Raw genomic sequence first — 19621 nt, forward strand, 5'->3', positions numbered from 1 at the left:
GAAGCAAGGAATGCTGCGCTTACGTCAAACGTCTTTCACAGGTTAGCAGAGAGTTTGTGCGTGTGCGCGTGCATACTCCACATTACTAGGCTTTCCTTGTTGACACAGCTAGCGCAGAAGTTTGTCGGAAAATGTTGATCGTAAGCAAATAGTTTTGCGGTAAAGCAGAGCCACGGAATGGACCTTTTTCATGAAATATTATGTAAATTGCCTATATACATGTAGCGCGTGCGCACTAACAGTTTGGTTGGCAGAAATGAGGGAACATTGCGCTGTTTTTTTAACGGCTAATGGGTGCGTGACGCAGACGCGATTGTGCATCTGCTTAGTGCACAACTCTATGGCGTTTGCCAACCAATAGGGTATGTACACATGCGTGAATGTAATTAGCATATTTCATGAAAAGGGTCCATTGGGCCCAGGGCCCAATTTCATAGCGCTGCTTAGCGGGCGATTTTGTGCTTACTGCGCGGCTTCCATTTCATATAACGCTGCTAACTTTAAGCACACGAAAAGGCATGCTAACCTCATGACGTCACAAAGCAAATCAATGGTAAACGCGCAATATGGCCGTCCAATTCTTCTGCTAAACTGTGAAATACCCTTGCACCGTAGCAATTTTTCTGCTACAGTAAGCACAAAAATTTGCTTACCATTAAGCAGCGCTATGAAATTTGGCCCTGATGACATACCAGGCCTGAAAGTTAACATACTAAAGAGAAAATAAACATCTAAATGTATACGCAAGGCTTTAAAAAACTTCATGGGAATATGTTTACCTTGTCCTTGGGGAGGTGACAGTACTAACCATCAGGGGGGAAAAATGTAGTCACAAAAAAATATAATACGTGAGATATAAACAAAATATAGACATACACCAAAAACTTCAAGGGTTCTTTTTGGAAATACATCCTCAGATTTACGTTAAACTCACACAGTTTGAAGATAATGATAGAAGAAAGCTTCCCTAAAATTATTACTTGCTGAGGTGCTGCAGTTTTTGAGAAATCAGTGAAACAAATAATGTTCATCTCAAGTTAAGCATTTTACCAGTTATGGTCTAATTACCATAACTGGTACATTCTAAAATAATTTTCGTCTCAACAAGACAAAAATTATTTTTGTGACTTGTTTTACTCATTTCTCAAAACCTACAGCACCTTCAGCAAGTAATATTTTAAGGGAAGCTTTCTACCATCATTATTTTCAAACTGTGTGAGTTTAATGTAAATCTGTGGACATTGTGTTTTGTGTCCTTCAAAAAGTACCCAGAGGTGGATTTCACAAAGAGTTAAGACTATAGTCTTATCTTGAGTTAGGAGGAGTTACTTGTCCTAACTAAGGACGAGCCATACGTTTTGTATAGCTCCTAGGATTAGTCCTAACTTTTTGTGAAATCGACCCCACACCCTTTAAAGGAAAAGTATACCTGGAGTTATTAATCCTGTATTGTTTTAATACTATATAAATGTAGATGTACACAACAAAGCTTAACCTCCGAAAAATTCATTTCAAAAGGTGGTCGCGATTTGGCAGGACAATTAATTAGTAAATGCTATTCACAATCTGAAAGAAGTTACTGTCAGTAAACGCTTCCAAGCTCCAAATTTTGGGGCATAAATTGATATAATTTTCCATAACCACATTACTTCAAAGTAAAAATATTCTCAAAATGCTTTAACACTATTGAAAGCTGCTGTACTTCCAACCAAGTAAGTTATTACTGCCATTAATTTTAAGAGTAAATACCTTCGGATGGGACATAATGCCATCGGTCTCGTGTGTTGTGTAACGCATATAAAATAACCCAGTGCACTGAAGGGGGTTCGCCCGTGTTCCTGGTTTGATTGGCAGCATAATGCGCCACAGCACCTTGTAAACCATTACATGGGGCTGTGTAAAGGAGTAGATCTCATATTTCAAATGCACACTTTCATACCTTGCAGGAAAATACTGTATCTTAAAAAGCATGCGCGCTGTAAAAGAAGGCACTATTTTTTTTAAATGTATAACCTTTAAAGGCACTGGACACTATTAGTAATTGCTCAAAATAATTGTTAACATAAAAACTTACTTGTTGGCGCTCAATGGAGAGATGTTGATAGTATAAAACATTGTGAGAAATGGCTCCCTCTGAAGTAACGTTTTCGAGAAAGAGGGAGTTTACCACTAAAATATTTGAATTTGATTTTGAGACCTCAGAATTAGATTTTGAAGTCCCGAAATCAAGCATCTGAAAGCACACAACTTTGTTTGACAAAGGTGTTTTTTCTTCTATTATTATCTTGCAACTTGGGCGGCAAATTGAGTTCAAATTTTCGCAGGTTTTTTGTGTGTGCATATGTTGAGATACACCAAGTGAGAAGACTGGTCTTTGACAATTAGCAAAGGTGTCTAGCGTCTTTAAGTCCAAGAATGAGTGGAGCCCCCCCCCCCCAAACAAAATTTAAATACCAATGCGAAGTTTAACCACAAGTGAGATGAGCAATTTAAGACTCTTGTTTATAATACACTAAATAAGAACCGATTATTATTATTATGTACATACCTGTTTGGATGGGAACTGGGCAACATAAATTGGAATTCGAGTACACAAAGTGCGTTCCTGAGTTGAGAATGTTGAAGGCAATTTAGCTCATAGGCGATGTAGGCTCTCCTCACATAAACCTATCAATATATAAAGAGTTGTACAAATACATAATAAATCATTGCATTATTTAGGACTTTAAAGGCAGTGGACACTATTGGTAATTACCCAAAATAATTATTATCATAAAACCTTTCTAGATTACGAGTAATGGGGAGAGGTTGATAGTATAAAACACTGTGAGAAACAGTTCCCTCTGAAGTGACGTAGTTTTCGCGAAAGAAGTAATTTTCCACAAATTTGATTTCGAGACCTAAGATTTAAAATTTTAGTTCTCAAAATCAAGCATCTGAAAGCACACAACTTAAGGTAACCATAGTGCCACAAGTTTTTTTTTCTTTCTTTCATTAATATCTCGCAACTTCGACAACTGATTGAGCTCAAATTTTTGTTGGTGTTATTTTATGCATAGTATGTTGAGATACACCAAACTGTGAAGACTAGTCTTGGACAATTACCAATAGTGTCTTTAAGGAGGGGCTCAAAGGTCAAATTCAGTTATATAGATTTTAAAAACCAAGTCCTCCAAACAAGTAGGGGGAGGGGAAATATTCCACCACATGTTAAAATGGTGTAAAATGCTATTTCCGGCATAACTGACCAACTAAGTGAATTTCCATAAATCAACTCGTAACCTGTACAACAGGTCTGACAGATCTGCATTATTCATTACTAGAGTCAAGAGACCGCGCCTTTTCTGTTGCAACCCCCAAGGATTCTGTTGCAACCCCCAAGGATCTGGAACAGCCTTCCTTACAATATCAAACAATCACCTACAATATCGATTTTTCAAGACGTCACTTAAATCTTATCTTTTAACAAGAGCCAACTGTACCCCACATAGCAAAATGGGTAAATATTATTGAGTGGACACCAAGTAATGATCGTTAGTTTGAAGAGGTGTTGGTTCTAAGAAGAGATGGCTGGTCTCCTCTAGGAGAATACACCAAGAGGAATGACTACTTACTTCCAATGCAGCTCTCCTGACCACAGGGTTGCTATGGAAAAAGAAGCTTGGTAGGACGTCGAAGATGGTTGTCTCAGACATGATGAGTTTCTGACGAGGAAATGAGGAAGAACTAGGTTTGAAACAAAGATGTAGAGGAGGAGAGGCCTTGAACCTGATTTAAACTTAACTTGGGGTTGAACAAAGACAAATTGATTACAGCGGGATTTGAACCAAGGACATTCTGGTTTAACATGTGCTCTACCAACTGAACTATCCTGCCCTATAATAGTGGTTTCCCTCAGGCTATACAAGCTAGTCATTATGCGTTCTATTGCATGAACATAATTTAAATGCAAAAAAATAGTTAATGGCCTGACGTTTTGACCCTAGCAGAGTCCTTCTCGAAGGCTAACTGACAACGCAACGCACATGCACTTGTACATGCATAATTTAAGTGAAAAATGTTGTCTAACACATCTTAGAAATTGTAATGACAAATGCACCCATATGTGTTGGATCCCATTAGAAAGCTCTTGACTCACTGAAGTTAGAAAATCTAAAAATCTCAACACTGAAAATTTTTGACTTTTTGTTGAATAAATGTCAGTAAATAAAGAGATTTACAAAATGCCTTGAATTAATTTTGCCTACCTTAAGGCTATCCGGGCAGTACTGATGTCCATACATGTCAATAGCGGACAGGAAAATACTCTCCACTTGGTTATGCCTGAGTTCATACGATGGTTGGTGAGCGGCTATCAGAACCTGGCGAGCTCTAAGAGCGACCTTTGAGTGGTCTTGCTTACTCAGTGTTGTCAGCTCACCGAGTATCTCGGAGAGTTCTTCAGTGAGTCCTGCCTCACGAGTACTTATGCGCTCCTGAGAAAGTAGCAAAGAAATTTACACAGGTTAGTTTTATTGTATATATCTACATTATAAGGCAGTGGACACTATTGGTAATTACTTAAAACAATTATTAGCATAAAACCTAGTAATGGGGAGAGGTTGATGGTATAAAACATTGTGAGAAACAGCTCCCTCTGTAGTGACGTGGGTTTCGAGAAAGAAGTAGTTTTCCACAAGTTTGATTTTGAGACCTCTAGCTAGATTTTGAGGTCTCGAAATCAAACATCTGAAAGCACAAAACCTTGTGTGACAAGGGTGTTTTTCTTTCATTATTATCTCGCAACTTCGACAACCAATTGAGTTCAAATTTTCACAGGTTTGTTATTTTATGCATACGTTGAGATACTCAAAGTGGGAAGACTGGTCTTTGACAATTACCAATAGTGTCCACTGTCTTTAATGTAGCTATTGTATGCCCAGCCGGACAGTAAGACAGACCAACTTACAATGATCTGCACCACCAGCTGATTCTTCTTGGAGATCTGAGAGTGAGAGAAAATACTCCAGACGACCGTCTCCATTTCAGACTTGAACTCGTCCCGTAGGCTCATCACGCACTTGTCGTACGGCCCCTGCTGGAACTTGGTCTCGACGCGCAGATACATGCGTAGAAGATCCTGAACAACCGACTTCATATGACCGCGGATGCCGTTCCGATACCTGAAGATATATAGAAACAGACCAGGGCCACATCAATAATATAATATAAATAATTGGACAGGTTGATGAACACTACTTGTAGCCGAGAAGCTGCATTGTGAAGGATGTTGCTACGGCGCAACCCGTCCATGGCAAAACAACTAAAAAATGTTGGTTTCTTCACTTCTGGGTAAATTGAGGGCGTTTTTTTTCCATTTCAAAGTTTCACAGCTCTGTGAAGATGATAAAGTTTTTCAGTAGAACCACTGAGATTTACAACAAGTATATTATGCTTAACGGATTTGCATCAGTTTTCCTGGTTTGTAAACTATTACATGGTGATATAAATAGGAAAAAAGGTCTTCAAAAACGTAGCTCCACAATACCTTGATGGAAAAACACTGATTGTTGGATAACATGAGCGTCACTGATTGACAATATGAGTGTTATATAAGAAATCAGTAACCACTGTTATTATTTGTTATTGTTATTTATATGTGCATAATTACCTCTGGACAAGCTGTACAATGCCCTGTGTGTGCATAAAAAATGCGTCCCTCTCGGAGCGTTTTTGTGTAGCAGCATGGCGGTCAACGACATTTGCAATCTGCCCAGAGAAAACATATAGAGCATTAAAGACACGGGACACTATTGGTACTTGTCAAAGACCAGTCTTCTCACTTGGTGTATCTCAACATACGCATAAAAAAAAATTTGAGCTCAATTGGTCAATGAAGTTGAGAGATAATAATGAAAGAAAAAACACTCTTGTCACCCGAAGTTGTGTGCTTTTCAGATGCTTGATTTTGAGACCGCGAAATCTAATTCTGAGGTCTCGATATCAAATTTGTGGAAAATTACTTCTTTCTCAAAAACTACGTCACTTCAGAGGGAGTCGTTTCTCACAATGTTTTAAACTAACAACCTCTCCCCATTACTAGTTACCAAGTAAGATTTTATGCTAATAACTATTTTGAGTAATTACCAATAGTGTCCACTGCCTTTCAGGAAGGTGGTGGAAGTACTTATTGATAAGATTTTTTATGAAAACTAGAAGTTTGGAATGAATTTACTTTCCCATAAAAGCATTTACCTGTTGGCTTGGGAACTGACACAAAACCGACGTGATGTTGCTTCCGTATGCGTTCAGCTGTCGTCGGATTTCTTTCTCAACCATTGAGGGCAGTCTACCGGACACTGCTGCGATCATCTCTTGCATCTCCAGCAAGGGGAGGGCGGGGTCTCGGATGACGGTCATTAAACGTTCCACAGTCTCCGTCATCTGGAATTTAAAGATACATTTCAGAAATTGAAGGAGATTTTCTCTTAGTGTGTCATGGCTGAGAGGTCTTTAGACTGGTCCCGTCTTCATCAAGGATAAAGACAGGTATTGGCTTTCAGAATCAGTGATTTCATTGGCATAAGCTTTAAATATCTGTATTTTAATTGGTCCGAGGTGATGTTCGACAGCTGCACTTTCAGTCGTCATATCTGCGTGCAGTGTATATACTCTTTGTAACATACAAAGGTGATTATGGGCAGGGATTAACATAGGCTAACAGCAGATCTCTGGTCTAAGAGGTCTCGTGTTTTGGACTTAGGGAGCGTCTCAAAAGTCGGAACGGTAGGAACGTTCTTTTTGGATCGCAAGAGTATCCCCGCCGCTTTTGTCCGTTCCACAGGACCGGTCTTTTGGAACGCTCCGCGTATACTTTGTCATGATGTTGCGATCCTGCGGGCATATGCCCGCGATCCATTGGATCGTGGGCATATGCCCGCAGGAACGTTCTTTTGCGCTAGGAACGTGCCCGACTTTTGAGACGCTCCCTTAAAGGTCTGATGGCTAAATTTTTAGAGGGTGGGTTGAGACTTGGTCGTGAAACACGTGTCCTTCAGCAAGGTCAAATTAATTCTCCTTACCCAGTTGTATTTGGTAATTTGCGAGGTTTTAGATATTATTGTGATGGACTAATCCCTGTATGGTTAATTTGGGTTGTATGTTTGCCATGGGGAGTTGAGAAAGTAAGCAGAGTGGTCCACGTATGCCTGATGAACTTGGGTCATCATAATGTTGTAAATTGCCTCGATCTAGCTCCTAGGGACTGTAAAACAACTCTGAATAATTATGTCGTTCTTCTATCCTTCTGTTGCCGCTTTCTAGGTTGTGTCATAAACTTGGATATGATCCCTGGTTACACGTCAGTTAATGGTTGTAAGGCTTCTGACGGGCATCCGCAAACAATGATATTGACAAATTAAGGAGAGCGCCGACGTTGGGGCTAGATAGCTCAGTTGGTAGAGCGCCGGCATGTGAAACCGTTCAAATACCAATCAAGTGAATTTTCTTTGATCGATTCAACAAAAACAAGGGATTAACTGTAGCGGGTATTTATGAATAATGATCCATGATTGTGATTTACCTTCTTGGTGAAGTGAGGCTCTGGTAGACAGAATCCGTTCATGATGTTCTCCAGAACTTCCCTCGACTTACGGAATATCTGATTCTGATTGTGTCCCTGGAACAGTGGTAATTGCCTAATGGGTAGATCCCCCTCAAATACCTGGGCCTGAAATAATAGTTGATACAATACATTTATTTATTCATTACGGAAAAGCTCCATCATAGACACTGGTCACTATTGGTAATTGTCAAAGACAAGTCTTCTCACTTGGTGTATTTCAACATATGCACAAAATAACAAACCTGTGAAAATTTGAACTCAATTGGTCGTTGAAGTTGCAAGAGAATAATGAAAGAAAAAAAACACCCTTGTCACAAAGTTGTGTGCTTTCAGATGCTTGATTTCAGGACCTCAAAATCTATTTCTGAGGTCTCGAAATCAAATTTATGGAAAATTACTTCTTTCTCAAAAACTATGATACTTCAGAGGGAGCTGTTTCTCACAATGTTTTATACTATCAACAGGCTCCCATTGCCTGTTACCAGGTAAGTTCTTATGCTAACAATTATTTTGAGTAGTTACCAATAATGTCCAGTTTCAAGGTTTGGCCACAAAAACTGGGAAAGTATACAACCCTTTTCAAGGAGTGAGTGTGTTTAAACTTAATTACTTGGGTCATTAAAATTAATGGATGAGCGATTAATGTCTGGGGCATTCAGCAGCACTACTGGGGTATGTATGACCCAATTAATTCCACTGTTTGGAAAAGGAATTACATGGAGATAACAGGTGTAAGTTGCCAGATAAAAAGGATGTGTCTTTTTAGCCTCTTTTATTAATGGAGCATTTGCAGAGTTCCCTTGTTGGGAAGATCACTCTTAACAAACCAACAATCAAATAAAGTGTCCACAACACCAGAATAAAGATAATGAAGAGTTTTACCTTATTGACTCTTGTTGGATCGTCCAGGTCTAGTTTAGCTACTACACTTCCTTGATCCAAGACGGCACCAGGACGCTTAACAAAGTGAACACTGTCGGCAGTAAAATGGCATGACACGTATGTTAATGATTATGGATTTACAATTTGGATACACTTTGCCTCGGAAAGTCTCTAGTAAATTTCAAATTGAAAAATTTAAAGGTCTAAGGTCAGAGGGTCATGGAAGGTCACTAGTAGTCTCCTCCTTGTTTAACTTCATCAACAAAGACGGGGTTCAAGTGTTTTTTAAATTTCAACTTGGATTCAGGGACCTGGTGAAAACATCAAAAAGATGAAAAGCGATCCAAGTTGAGCACTTACACAATAAACATTGCTTAGTAGGAACAGGTTACCAGCCAAAATACAATGTAATGTACTCCCTGCTAATTGTTGCTTAATAGATACATGTACTTGCTATTAACACAAAAACAAATGGTAGATGCGCACATAGTGCAGAAGGATCATTAGGGATCAAGGCCCAATTTCATAAAGAATGTGAAGCACAAAGCTTGCTTAGCACAGAGAAAACTCTTGCTTAGCAAAGATAGGTTACCAGCCAGAAAAAACATACATTTACCATCACTGCGCCTGGTAGCCCCACTAATTTCTTGCTAAGCACAAATTCGCTAAGAAATTTTTCTGCTAAATAGCTTTATGAAATTAGTCCATGGTCAAAGCGAGGTAGTGCCTACTAGGCTCAATTTCTTAAAGCCTGTAAGCACAAAAACTTGCTAAGCAGAGAACAGTATCGCTCAGCAGAAACAGGTTACCAGCCAAAATTACATAAAGCTTGCATTGTTGTGGCTGGTGCCCCACTCAAATTTTCGCTTAGCATAGAAATTTGTCATGCAATGTTTTTTTGTTTAACAGCTTTATGAAATTGGGCCATGGTTGCGTCCAGCAAGTTCGTACCATCCACTTTCTGGAACTCGTAGACTCATGACCATTTTCATGACCTCAATCTCAGCGTAGGCTTGATCGCTGAAGACGTGACCTCCATCCTCGATGAGGTACTGGATGAGTTTCCCTGCTGAGGAGGATCTTAAGATGGACGGGTCGTTCTCCTTCTCAAAGACGCAGGTCTGGTTGCCGATGGTGATGCGGTAACTAGGGAATGGAGAAGATGGAGATGTTGATTGATAAGATTTAGGGTTGAATAAGATGAAGGGTAGTAGTAGTAGTAGTAGTGGCTTCTTAAATAGCGCTCATTTCCGTCACTCAGTGACGTTTAAGGCGCTTTAAGATTCAGTGTTTTCCTGCAAGGTATGTTGGACTACAGTAAAACTATGAGACCTACTCCTTTTACATAGCACCATGTAACGGTTTTAAAGGTGCTGTGGCGCAATATGCTGCCAATCAAACCAGGAACACCGGGGCGAACCCCTTCTCATTTTGAAAGTGCACTGGGTTATTATACGTGCATTACACAACACCCAGGACCTGAGGCTTTACAATAGTTAAGTGTCTTGCCTAAGGACACAATTGTCATGACTGGGACTCAAACACACACTCTGCTGATCAGAAACACCAAAGCTTGAATTCAGTGCTCTTATCCACTCAGCCAGGGTAAGGTTAAGCTACGGGTAAGGTAGAGAATGAGTAAAAAAAAGAGTATCCAACCTATCAATCTGCTCCTTGAAGTATGAAGTATAACTACTTCCATCAAACGACACCAGCATTCCACCGTCCGTCATACGATGAACGTCAACCTCTAAGGTAGAGTTGTTAAGACAGAGGAAGTAGCTGCTAGGTCCTTGTCTGGTTACACGGATGATGTACTTGTACCCCTCGTAGATCATCTCTACTTCCCTTGTGTTGCTCAGAACGTTGGCTGGCAGCACTTGTCCCCTGTAACGAGCAATCAAAGTGTTAAAGGGAAAGTATGCGTTCCGTTATCACTCTTAATCTTAAGTAAGTAGGATTTGAAACTTTGCATGGTGGAAATAAGATATAGAAGAGTTTGCGGTAACACCATGTAATAACAATCTCTAAATGAGTTGGGGTGGTTCTGGAAAGAACTGTTGGATTAACTCGACGTTTTCGATCAGTATGCTCTTTCTCCAACAGACGATCAGAGCATACTGATCGAAACATCGAGTTAATCCAACAGTTTTGTGACGGGAAATATGCACCTTACCAGCTCACTAAGTTTGGTCACTTGTCCGTCTTGACTCCCTACCCAAAACCCTCCTCCATGGAACAGTTATTTGCAGGCGACGGAGAGGCGAACAAAGGAAGTCTTGGTCTGACAACATCTGAGACTGGGCAGGCCAAAAAATTGCTCCCCTAAAACTCAAGACGAACAAGATCCCTGACAGCAAATGCTTCCAGCACGACGGTTATGGGATGGATGAAATTAAACCCTTTTTGTCTTAATACATTTTGGCAATGACGCAATATTTGTACCTTTCAAGTGAGGTCTGGTAGTTGGCGAAACTTTCTTTGATGGAGGAATCAGCGATGTGGAGGCTTCCGCAGATTACCCCTAGGATGGTGTTTGGTTTCTCGACCTGAACGAAGAAACAAAAAGGAGTGTTGGTTCTGAAAACAGCTGTTGACATGGTTTAAATATTTTAAACAGTGCTACTCTCAGCAAGAAGTGTTTGCTCAAGCGTGTTTGTGTGCATCATGTTACTACTCATTCTTCCCTTACACGGCAAGCACTGAAGTTCAGCACCAACCATGTTATAGCTAGGATAGTGAATAATAATAATAATAATACAAATTTATACCGCGCTTAATACTACTATTCTAAGCGCATGCTGCTGCATGATGTGTCCTGGTGAAGACTATATTAAACCAAGCCAACAGCACCAAAATACAAAGAACAATATACATGTATAAACAAAATAAGCAAAACAAAAGGCAGAATAAACATGACAAATAAACACAATTAACAGAAAATAACAAGCTGCAGAATGGGGTAACTACAAAGATTTGAACAAGTGAGTTTTGAACATCGTTTTAAATGTCTGTAAGGAAGAAGCATTTTGAATTTTGGGCCTGGTTCTTGATAGTTTACCTCGACTTCGTCTCGGTTAAATTATCAAGTCCAGGCCTCGGCGAGGGTTTAAACCACTAGTTGAAACCTCTTCACCACACATTGATTCCCTTATTGACACAGAGAATGTTAATTGATATAGAGATAACATTCAGATAACTGCTGCATCAGTGGTTTTCAAACTGGTGTTCAAAAATGGACACAAACACAAAATGTTTACCAAAGATTGTGGCTGTGCGTATATAAATCTTAACAGTACTTTAACCATCTTCCTTTCAAGCCATCAGCCACAATTTCAATGAAAGAATCACTCTTCTAAAGGTTGTTTATAAGTAATACACCTTTCAACGTCTCAATTCCACTGAAAAAGCTATGTTCGTGAGCAATAACTCCCTTCGTTTCTTACCTGGACTTTCTCGGAGATGAGTGCATCCAGCCAGGCGGTGTCAAACTCATTGTTCTGGAAATTCTTAGTCTCCAGAAGCATGACAAGGTACTCAATGGTGGTTCTGAAATCACCTCGGATTGACAACTCCTTCAACGCCACTACCATGTTTCTGAAGGGGGAAAAAAGCATAGGGATATTAGGATAATTTTAAGCACAATTTGAATATCGCTAATGCAATGACTCTCCTGGGGTGCGTTCCGGTTGCACCAACGTTTACATTCTGTTGGATTGGTAAGAATACTGGTAAAAAATCCGCTCGGCCAAGCTACTTTGGTTTGAGTCACACTCTGAGTGGATCACTCTCGATTCTCTCCATTCTCCTCAAACTGACTATCCGTTCTCCCCGTTTCCAAGGCAGTGGACACACTATTGGTAATTACTCAAAATAGTTGTTAGCATAAAACCTTATTTGGCAACAAGCAATGGAGAGCTGTTGATAGTATAAAGAAATTGTGAGAAACGGCTACCTCTGAAGTAGCGTGTAGTTAAGAAATAATTTACCGTGAATTTGATTTCGAGACCTCAGAATTAGATTTTGATGTCCCGAAATCAAGGATCTGAAAGCACACAACTTTGTGCGACAAGGGTCGGCTTTGTGCAACACAGTAATTAATTTGATTTTGTTTCTCCTAGCCCATCTGGAAGTATTTTAGTTTGTCTTATCATATTACTGAATAAGTAGTAGTAATAGTAACAATAATAATACATGTAATAATAACAACAAAATGCTACTCACTCCCGTGCGTCCTCCCTCTCCTCTCCCCATGAGAAGCAATGGCCGAACTGAGAGTCAGCAAACTCATGAAGGCCTCCTGATGCTGCCACGCTGAAGTAACCCCAAACGTTCTTGTTACTGTGGAAGTTGAGCTCCGTCACCGTTCCAGAACTAGGCTTGAAACCCTGAGGAGCAAAACCAAAAAACAAAACAAACATATTAAAAACCGTGACTGAGAGCATGTCATGGGTCAAGTTATTTTGTACACAAACAATGGACATTTATGGGCACAATGGCTAGATTTACCTCATCGGGGTTCTCACTTGTGATTCTGCAAGCAATGACGTGACCTTTGGGTTCCGGAAGCACACGAGGACTGAAAGAAAAAATTATAGAAAAATACATTTTATTTAATTTATTTATTTGTATATTAAAACATTTTCTTATTTTTTTTATCAGCTATTTAATTACAATTTTTTTTTTTTTTCGGTGTTCCTTTCATATGTTCAGGGGTTCCTTTAGGATTGGACCCGGTAATGCAATTTCTCCTTTTGTAAATAAAGTTATATTTTCCAAGTATTTTCTAGCTACACTTGTCACATCAAAGTATTTCCATGATAGAATGACATGCTTCGGCAAAACTTTGTGGGTCTAGAATGGCTCTAACCTTTTAAAAACCCTGGTGATTTCTTTCTTACAGGCAAAATTTATCGATTGACTCCGACGCAAATTATTGAAACTGATTGAAGGAAGCTGATCAACAAATCTGTACTTACTTATCAAAGTCAATGGGTGTGTCATCCCAAGGATTCTCAGAGTACAAAACACGAATGTCCTTGATTCTGTGTAGCGGAATTCCCATGGCAACCTGAAAAGGGAAACACAACAAGTGCAATTCAGTCGTATTTGAAAACTGTCGTTTGCAGGTATCGGCTTTGAACCAAGATACTACACACAAATGTTTCCTTGCGTGAGAGTCAGAAGTAGTTTTATGAGATATCGTCTGCTTTCACAAGGCTGGATGGCCACTTTAAAGTGAGGGTTACACTTGACTGATTTGGGCTGTTGACCCAAATCACCTGTCACCAGGGGAAAGGCGTCACTTACTCCTGGGGCTGAAACAGGGTTACCCCCTTCACAGTCCATAAGGATGTAGGCATGGGTATCATTCACTAGCCTGGGGCCAATTTCATAGAGCTGCTTAAGCAAAAAATTTGCTTAAGCACGAAAATAGCTCGCCTATTTTACACATGTTACTGGCCAAAATGTCCTGCCATATACATTGCTTATGACTAATATTAAGCTGTTGTTTACTTAGCATTACAATTGAGTGGCGTCTTGGCCGGTAATCTGATTTTACTAAGCAATGAATTTTTTGCTTAAGCAAAATTTTTTGCTTAAGCAGCTCTATGAAATTGGGCCCTGGCTGGTACAGCAGTATGCACAATTGTCACAACTTTTTATGAAGCAACAATAGCCAAGTGCCTCAAGGCTTCAACTGAACCCAAACTCTGCTGCTGACATAACCCACTCAGTTGTAAGGTTTTGAAGGGTTTGTCAACTTGACGGCAAATGATCCCGAAGCTACGAGTGAATCTCACCTGAAACTGCAAGGCCGGCAGATTGACCCCAGCTACCATCTCAGTGCAGGGATGTTCAACTTGAAGACGTGGGTTCAACTCCAGAAAGTAGAAGGAGCTATCATGGTCGTTGTAGAGGTATTCCACGGTCCCTGCACTGACGTAGCCTACCAGCTTGGCGAGCTTGACGGCAGCCTAGTTTAGAGGTAAGAGTTAGGGTTCAAAGTGGACAAAAGTTACATCAAATGTTGCACGTTGGTTTTGTGTTTTTGCGTAGTTAAGTAAAAGGGACGGTGAATTCTGAATGAATGTGTATGGCACAATGGTACCAGGGTTTGCTCATTCTGGAGCTTGCTATACAAAAGCTTGCCCCTAATCACGTGGCGTAGCAACTGTCTGGATAGTCTGAGGAATTCAAATGTAAAGGGTGCATTGTAACTAAGCAAGTCATTGTACCAGACACTATTCAAATTTAACTCGCAAATGGCTTAGGCCGTGTCCGAAATGGCGACTTCGACTACAGCTACGGCTAGGGTGCGCGCGTCTGCTATTCTTCAACACTGGTAGACGCGCTGATATAGACGTAGCTGTAGCCGAAGTCCCCAATTCGGACACGGCCTTATACTAAAGCAATGACATACCTTCTCCATCTCTCTGAAGACGCTAGGTTGAGCGACCGTTGCAGGCGCCTCCTCAATGATCTTCTGATGACGGCGCTGGATGGAGCAATCACGACCAAATAGAGAGATAGCGTTGCCATACTTATCAGCGATCAGTTGAACTTCTAAATGCCTTGCACTGAAAAAGAAGATGACATAAGTGGCATTTGAAACTTTGCATGGTGGAAATACGATATAGAAGAGTTTGCGGTAACACCATGTAATAACAATCTCTAAATGAGTTGGGCTGGTTCTGAAAAGAACCGTTGGATTAACTCATAATCCGTTGGATTAAGAAGACATTTTTTGAAAATGTCAATTCAGGTCATAGCTTTTACTTTTACCTTTTTGGTTGAGTGGAAAAAGACCTTGCAGCTTTTTGTCTGTTCGGCATTTTGGTACAAAGATCTTCAAGATCTTCTCACTGACTATTAACAGAAACCTTCTCAGTCAAATTCTTTTAAAGTCCATCATAAAACTTTGATTTAATTTGATGGATTTAGTAGTTTAACCCTTCAACCAACCACTCTTAGCAAGAATCTGTGTTTTGGGCCCAATTTCATAAAGCATGTAAGCACAAAAAACTTGCTAAGCACAGAAAAATCTTGCTTAGCAAAAATAGGTTACCAGCCAAAGTACCGAACAGTTACTATTGCTGTGCCTGGTATCCCACTTATTTCTTGCTAAGCAAAGGAATTTGCTAAGCAGAATCTTCTGTTAATCAGCTTTATGAAATTAGAACCATGGTTCTGATGTTTTATTGCATAATCTTGTCAAAAGAAATGTAACTGTATGTATGCAGGCGCTCCTGGCTAGAGGCATCTCACTCTTATACATCGGAGACCAAATACTTGAAGGTTGAGTGAGACAATAGTGTAGAGTAGACAGATGGAGTTGGCAGTGTAGTATTTTTTTTGACAAAACCTTATTCCTCCTTATTTTCTACTTTCCGGATATGTTTGCCCCCATCACCTGCATATATAAGGTGCGTTCAATTAGCTTCCGCGGGGTCGGCCCCGATCTGCCCCCGGTACGTTCTAATAGCTTTGGCGTCATTCCAGGGGCTCACCTAGGATAAGCCCCAAGTGCCCTACTTGTGAAGTGGGTCACTTGGGGCTGGCCCGGGGTACATGACATCACCACGAGAGGGTGAGTGATCGTTTGATTAGCTGTTGTCAGGGGCTAACCCAGATGAGCACACAGGGGTTGACACGGGGAAGCTAATCGAACGCACAGTGTATGAAAGAAGGCAGACGACTTTCCTAGTCCATTTAAAAAAAACTAGCAAAGTCCTCTACCTTTTTTGTACAATAAGACCAACTTACCTCTTAGCAAGCTTCATGACAAAGACTGGCGATCCAGGTACTTCATTTTGTACTTGTCTAAATAGACTAGCAAAGTCCTCCTTATTTTCTACTTTCCGGATGCCCTTGCCTCCACCACCTTCGGAAGCTTTCACCATAACAGGGAAACCAATGCGCTCAGCTTGCTGGAAAAAACAACAACAAAACAAACAAATGAAGCTGTTTCTAGTTTTGAGGTATAGTGGCTGAGCGGTTAAGAGCAACAAGGGGTGTCATGGCCGAGTGATTCAGAGCACCGAATTCAAACTCTGGTGTGATCAGAGTGGCTGCTGTATGCGCCGTAGCACCTTGTAAACCATGCTACATAATTGGGTCTCATAATTCATCACTGCAATAACCTATCTTTCTGAAAGTTTGTGTGGTGTTTGTGTGGTTCGAAATTGCGTGGTTTCCTTTTTCTTTGCGAACTAACATGGTCGGCCATTTATGGGAGTCAAAAAATTGACTCCCATAAATGGCTGACCATGTTAGTCGACGAGGTAAAAGGAAAACCGCGCAATTTCGAGGCATGGTTGTGTGGATCATTGTTACAACATCTTTCCACCCATATATGCATTTTATAACAAACGGTTACAAATGCTTTTCAAAGACCAACTCGACCGATCCAAGGCAATGTGTTCCTTTAAGCACGAAAACAGCTTGTTATTTTATACATGTTACTGGCCAAAATTTCATGTCGTATTGCTTGTGACCAGTATCTTGCTTTTGTTTAGTTAGCATAACAATTGAGTGGAGTCTTGGCCGGTAATCTGATTTTACTAAGCAAGGATTTTTTTTGGTAAAGCAAAATTATTAAGCAGCTCTTAGAAATCGGGCCCTGGACCCAATGATACAAAGGTTTTCAGCTGCTTAAAATACAGCTTAAGAAGGGAACCAGTCACAAGCAATAAACAGTTTGTCTTAGAAAATTTGGAGAGGAAAATTGGTACCTTCAAAGCGTCCTCTACATCATTGACACATCCCTTCTGATAAATATCAGGCGGGACTGTAATGATGTTACCGCTACGGGCGTCCTCTTCCGTCCAACTTATGGATAGGGCATCTCCACTCCAGGGCAATGTGGGCACGTTGGCACTCTGGGCAACGATAGACGAGGCAATCTTATCACCAAGGGCCCACATGGCCTTCTCAGAGGGACCTAAGAGAAGAAGAGTTAAGATTTAAAGAGCCTGGACAATATTGGTAATTGTCAAAGACCAGTCTTCGCACTTGGTGTATCTCAACATATGCATTAAAGTAACAAACCTGTGAAAATTTGAGCTCAATTGGTCTTCTAAGTTGGGAGATAATAATGAAAGAAAAAAGCACCTTGTCACACGAAGTTTTGAGCTTTCAGATGCATGATTGCGAGACCTCAAATTCTATATCCGAGGTCTCGAAATCAAATTCGTGGAAAACTACTTCTTTCTCGAAAACTACATCACTTCAGAGGGAGCCGTTTCTCACAGTGTTTTATACTATCAACCTCTCCCCATTACTCGTTACCAAGTAAGGTTTTATGCTTATACTTTTTTTGAGTAATTACCGATAGTGTCCACTGCCTTTAAAGGGAAGGTATCTGTTTGGTTATTGCTCCGTAAACTAATGGTAATACAAACTTACTTGATTTGGGCTCGAACAAATTGACTAGAGTGGGACTTGAACCGACAACCTCCTGATTAACTTGCCGGCGCTATACCAACTGAGCTACCTAGCCCTGGCGGTCTCCCAATTTTGTCAATATCTTTGTCCAGGGGTGCCAAACAAATTTACTGGTATAGAAAGTATAGCACCTTTCGATAGTTAAAAGCAACTTGAGATTCATTCCACTTCAAAGTAATGTGGTCACGAAAAAAAATAAAATCTGTTTTTATTCCCCCAGTTTTTTTATCTGAGAAAACGTGTCTCAGATTGTGCATTCCATTTACAGAGGATTCTTTCTGCATCTAGACATAATAACTCAAGATTTTTTGCAATATCTCACAAACGCTACCACCTACTCAGCGGTAGTAGAATAAAGAAAGACAGTTTTCTAAGAACACACATGGTGTTACCGCAAACCAAACATATTAATAAGTTACTCACAAACCATAAATTACTCACCAATGAAAGCAATATTAGTCTTGTGGAGCATCTCGGGTAGTTTAGGGTACTCCGAGGCGTGTCCCCACCCCGCCCAAACTGCATCTACCTGCTCTCTCTTAGCGATATCAAGAATCAGTTCCACATTAGCGTAGTTGTTGTTATTAGAACCCCCTGGTACTGGTACGTAGTGGTCAGCGTGCTTGATGTACTCTGTGGAGTAAAGAAATCTTCATTATTTCACAAACACCAAACATTATAACAACAAGGAAACGATATAACCTCGGCTTTGAGTCAGTTTGGCTTCACTTCGTTACAGGGTCTATGTACTTTTTGTAGGACAAAAAACACAATGTCCACAGACTGACATTGTTCATTCATTTCTCAAAAACTACAGCACCTCAGCAACCAATATTTTAAGGAACGCTTTCTACTATCATTCTCTTCAAACGGTGTCAAGTTTAATGTAAATCTGTGGACATTGTGTTTTGTGTTACAAAATGTACCCAAATCCTTAAAAAATGGAACAGTCCTTTTTTTCCAAAAAGCATTAATGATTAATTTCCTTGCTTTAAGGACACATTAGTGTCATGACCAGGACTTGAACCCACACTTTGCTGATCAGAAACACCAGAGCTAATGTTGGCGCTCTTATCCGCTCGGACACAACAGAATTTAATGACCTTGTAGTTCAGTGCCGAAAGAAATTTCATAAAAATTTGAAAGGTGTGTCTGCAAACCCCAACCTTTTCACTCACCAGCATTAGCCGTCAGATCCTCTGGTGTTACCATGACAACAAAACGTATGGCTCTATCACTGCGGAACACCTCGAACGCCCATCGTCTGATGGAACGCATGCACTTGACTGCTGCAATGCCATTGTTAGCAATCAGAACCTGGTGGGAGTTTTAAGACATGTTAAATTTATTTATAATAAATTTATGGTAATGAAACGAAGGATGCCTCATAAGTGAACTTGATCACTGCAGATCGCAAGCCCGAGGAACATTGTAAACAAAGTGCTTGCTATGTGAACCAGAAATCCCTTCTCTTCTACAGTTTTGGGTTCCTTTAAATGCACTGCCAATCTGGGTATACAGGACCTACTGTACAGGATTCGTTTACTATAAACAAGACGATAGAAAATAAGCCCGTTTCATACTTCCTGCAAATGTGGTATGAATTTTGACGTCTAAAATTCGCAATAGTTGAGTTAGGGTCAACTCCTTACAGCCCTGTGGCGTAAACATTTTCTTCGCATTCGCAGG

The 19621-nt window shown here is 40.3% G+C and overlaps 1 protein-coding gene across 6 annotated transcripts in view; it reads right to left on the minus strand.

Moving 5' to 3' along the window:
* The window catches only part of LOC139954219 (acetyl-CoA carboxylase-like), a 58455-nt gene that overhangs the window by 32041 nt on the left and 6793 nt on the right, over positions 1-19621 (minus strand). For 5 of the 6 annotated variants that reach the window (XR_011788068.1, XM_071953939.1, XM_071953937.1 and 2 more), the window contains 22 exons: positions 19111-19249; positions 18374-18565; positions 17221-17429; positions 16253-16416; positions 14910-15066; positions 14290-14463; positions 13465-13556; positions 12995-13064; positions 12710-12873; positions 11932-12082; positions 10931-11034; positions 10145-10372; positions 9437-9631; positions 8486-8576; positions 7562-7708; positions 6235-6423; positions 5651-5748; positions 4949-5162; positions 4248-4475; positions 3615-3704; positions 2549-2667; positions 780-803 (listed from right to left, as the gene is read on the minus strand). Coding sequence is in view for 5 of the 6 variants with exons in the window: in XM_071953939.1 (XP_071810040.1) it covers positions 780-803; positions 2549-2667; positions 3615-3704; positions 4248-4475; positions 4949-5162; positions 5651-5748; positions 6235-6423; positions 7562-7708; positions 8486-8576; positions 9437-9631; positions 10145-10372; positions 10931-11034; positions 11932-12082; positions 12710-12873; positions 12995-13064; positions 13465-13556; positions 14290-14463; positions 14910-15066; positions 16253-16416; positions 17221-17429; positions 18374-18565; positions 19111-19249 (3239 nt within the window). In the remaining variant the exon portion in view is untranslated. The remainder of the gene's footprint in view (positions 1-779; positions 804-2548; positions 2668-3614; positions 3705-4247; positions 4476-4948; positions 5163-5650; positions 5749-6234; positions 6424-7561; positions 7709-8485; positions 8577-9436; positions 9632-10144; positions 10373-10930; positions 11035-11931; positions 12083-12709; positions 12874-12994; positions 13065-13464; positions 13557-14289; positions 14464-14909; positions 15067-16252; positions 16417-17220; positions 17430-18373; positions 18566-19110; positions 19250-19621) is intronic. The other variant, XM_071953938.1, reaches the window with a different exon arrangement.

The sequence above is a fragment of the Asterias amurensis genome, chromosome 2 (genome assembly GCF_032118995.1).
Source record: "Asterias amurensis chromosome 2, ASM3211899v1".
NCBI lineage: Eukaryota > Metazoa > Echinodermata > Asteroidea > Forcipulatida > Asteriidae > Asterias > Asterias amurensis.